Consider the following 3913-nt stretch of genomic DNA (forward strand, 5'->3'; position numbering starts at 1 on the left):
AAATAGTATAAAATGTTCAGGAATTCAAAAAATGTTCAAAAAATTGTAGAACTGTTCATGAATTTGAAAAATATTCACGATTTCAATTATGTTCACGAGTTTAAAAAAATGTTCAAGATTTCACGAAATTTAGAGTGATAGTGTATCTCGGTGATGCAGCAAAAGGTGATACATTGGAGATTATGATTTTTTTTCTTCCGTTGTACGCATGAGCCCTTCTGCTAGTATAAGAAAATTTGAAGATAAACAATGCCAAGTCATTATCAGTACATCCATCATTAGATATATTTTACAAATATATTTATTCAATATTGTACTCCTGTCCGTACATAAGTTCCGGTCAAACGGAGTAATTGTTAATATTTTCTTTTATATATATAGCTAAACTTAGAAATATTTGACGTTTTGACTGAATATATCGGCAATCCATTTAGGAAGGACCGGAGGAGGAAGTATAGACCTGATTACCTTTTTAAGTAAGAGATTAATTCTAATCACACCGTTGCTCTGCATTGATATCCATGCATATAACTTTTTTAAGGGGCTACACTGCTTTGACATGAGTCGCTTACGAACGTGCATCACGCAGCTGCTAGACGTGACGATTAGATCGGTGCCTACTATCAAGCAAAGCTTTTGAAGTCTCATGCATAAACTCGCGGCCTAAGTATACAAGTTAATTAAACGGCTTGGTTTGTGATTGGATCAGGCCATGATAAGGCAGGAGTAGTTGGCGGGATCGAGCAGGGCCGGCACGAGGTACCTCCTGCCGTTCCTGCCCACCACGTTGTATCCGCCGCCGGTGGCCGTGTCAAGCTTCACCGCGCCGGGGTAGCCAGGGTACGCACCGCGCCCGTACACTCCCGGGCACCCGCCGCCCACCTCCACCGGCGCGCCGGCGTCGCCCTGGAAGTATCCGTGCCCGTACGGGTTGGTCACCGCGCCGGCCAGCAGTGCCGCGAGGTTGATCACCATGCCGTCCACCCCGGCGTCGCCGTTGGGCGCACGGAGCGGAGTCTCCCCGCCCCTGTGGCGCCCAGGCCCTGCCGTCGCCGCCGCGGCAGGGTCCGCGGCGTGGAATGGCCACGCGCACCGGCCCGGGCACTGCACGGCGGCGTTGCCCACCCACACGTGCACCGCGCCGCCGGGCGCCAGCGAGCCGTGCAGCCCGCAGGAGCTCCCGCAGAAGCCGTCGACCGCTACGTCCGCGGCGGTGAGCACGACGGCCACGCCGCCGGGGGCGACGCCGAGCCGCGCCGCCAGCTGCTCGACCTGGAGCCGCGACAGGTGCTTCCCCAGCGAGCACCCCTCGTCGGACACCTGGTTGGTCAGCATCACCCGCGTCCGCTCCCTGCCGGTCCTCTGCACGTACCGGTCGACGGTCTCCCACCACTGAGCCACCGACGCCGACGACGCGGCCGCCGGAGCGCCGAAGGCGTGGGGGCGCGAGCGCGGGGAGAGCGAGAGCAGGAAGTCGGCGAGGACGGCCTTGTGGTGCGGCGAGAAGGCGCCGTAGTAGAGCACGGAGACCGGCACGGTGCCGTCGAGCACGCCGCCGTGGTGGTACGCCATGTCCGGCGGCGGGGGGTTGTACAGGGAGGACGCGCACGGCGAAGGGCGCGTGAGGCCGATGAGCAGGGCTAGCAAGAGGGAGCACGCGGCGTGCGGCTTGCTCATCGTCATTAATGGCGAACCATGGAACGGGATGCAGCGGAGCTAGTAATGCTTTGGTGCGCTTTTATATGGATGGTGCGTTGGTCCGTTTCTTGCACGGGTGGACGAGGAAGGCATGGAACGGATCGGATCGGATGCCCGGCGTGCGCTTCATTGGAGTTGCTTCCAAGGCAGGTTTAGGCGGACATCAGTGGCGCCCTGTTTTATTGGAGCTTCGCCATCGAGCAAACAACGGATGATGACCCCATAATAAAAGATGTAACTGAAATATTGCCAAACTGTCTCAAGCTGCTGCAAGGTCCTTGTGCCCAGCACTTGCTACTGCTAGTGCAGAGAGTCTAACCTACAGCAGTCAGCAGAGAAGAAATCTTCACTCACAAAAAAAAAAGCAGAGAAGAAATCTTTTTTGTCAAAAAAAAAACATTTATTCTTGGTTAGTCAAAGAACCACACAGAGCTGTCACCCCAACAGGGACATGAGAAATAAGCCCCTTGTGTATCCTCCAGTCAATTTTCCACCACATCAACAATCATAGCGCGCTATCTGGGGACACGGCTATTTTTAGCTTGAGCTGAAATGAGCCTGGATGGAATGTAAAATCCAAAAAATATATTTGAAAACAAAATAAAAATAAAAATCTCTGTCCTCCACCTTGCCCAGCTTCTTCGTTCTGACACCAGATGTGAGATCATTGCACAACCCACGGAATTGCCCGCGGCGGAAGGGGGCTCCTCCGGTGCCACCTCCTCATGTCCACCCCATCGTACTGTTGCATCAGCTACCATCCTCCTCTCCGCTCGGGTCCTCGCGTGGTGCTACAAACTCCTCCTTGCCTTTTGGGAGAGCTCATGCATCACTCGACCTTCTCCCATGTAAATACCCTGGGAAGGGAAGAAGGGTGTCGGCTCCAGCCATGCACATTGTGCCATATCGTTCAGAGGGGAGCGGGGGAGGGGTGTTAAAGAGTTAGATGTTTAGGGTTGCGGAGACGACCAGACTTATATAATGTTCAAGCATATCACACACAGTTATCAATTAGAAATTGTGTGTAATGTGCAACACATCGCAAGTGGGCATAAAAAAGATCTTTTGTGATGTGGGGTCTCACAGTGCAAATGAGAGTTCTAGGGCAACATTGTTCCATGTGCTATATATCACACAAGCACCATTTCATCCTAGCACTTCACAAATGGGTCGGTGTGGGCCTTCATGTATGATAGGCATATCACACACATTTTGGCTCAACCGTGTGCGATGAAGGGTGGTAATATGCATGTTCAATAGTATAGAAAAGGAGGGTAAAGAGGAAGAGGCGATGTAGGAGAAGTGATTGATCGAATCACCGGACCGATGCTGTGACGAGAACTGTTTCCTTCTTCTGAAGTCCTGATTAGTCTATTTAGTAACAATACCTACACCAAAGAGTAGATTTTGTGCAACCCATTATCCTGTGAAATAATTCATAGATGTCAGTAATGTTATATCATGTCCACTTGCAAATATTTGTCCTAAGATATGATCTTTTTTTTGCGGAAACCTAGATATGATCATTGATGTCCTAGATAAAAAAAGACAAGATTCGAATGAGTGGTGCGAGTTAAATAGCATGGACATGATATAAAACTATATGCTTTTTCTATATAGGTCAAAATAAGTCATACTTTGCTACGAGTTTTTGCATATACACACACAAGATGAATTGCATCTATTAATTATTTCATAATTTGAAAAATACCACAAATGTAAAGAGAAGAGGGTGAATATCGATTGTACAAGTAGCTAGTTGCTAGAAATTACTCCCTTTGTAAAGAAATATAAAAGCATTTAAATCACTACTTTAATAATCTAAACGCTCGTATACTAAGAATACTAGGCCCGTAAGGGATTCATTTCTCTGGTTTTTTTGAATTTTTTTTACGACCTCTAGAAAATTACACTTGTTGCTAGAGGACCTGCAAAGGTAAAATTTGCACGTGAAGGTTGTGGTATTGTCCGTTTTTTCTAGACCATTCTGCGTGGTAGTAAAAAAGAAAAGCGATGATGGACACGTATCTTGGGGAACTGCCCACGCGTCATCAACGAAATCAAACGCTGACCATGCTAATTCTCCGCTGCCCACCGCGTGTCCAGTTCTCTAGAGTTCTCGCTTCCCCCACCGCCCGTAGCTAGCCCACCAACCCACCAGCCCACCGCATATTGCGCTATAAAAGGACAGGCTTACTTGCCTGGGTCTTCACTT

At 49.3% G+C, this 3913-nt stretch overlaps 1 protein-coding gene across 1 annotated transcript; it reads right to left on the minus strand.

Moving 5' to 3' along the window:
- Positions 1-484: 484 nt before the first annotated feature.
- LOC119296955 (protein PHOSPHATE-INDUCED 1 homolog) lies at positions 485-1714 on the minus strand. The gene has a single exon (XM_037574947.1). The coding sequence runs from the start codon at positions 1681-1683 to the stop codon at positions 706-708; it is 978 nt and encodes a 325-aa protein (XP_037430844.1). The 5' UTR covers positions 1684-1714; the 3' UTR covers positions 485-705.
- Between the last annotated feature and the right edge of the window lie 2199 nt (positions 1715-3913).

This window comes from Triticum dicoccoides, chromosome 5A (assembly GCF_002162155.2).
Source record: "Triticum dicoccoides isolate Atlit2015 ecotype Zavitan chromosome 5A, WEW_v2.0, whole genome shotgun sequence".
NCBI lineage: Eukaryota > Viridiplantae > Streptophyta > Magnoliopsida > Poales > Poaceae > Triticum > Triticum dicoccoides.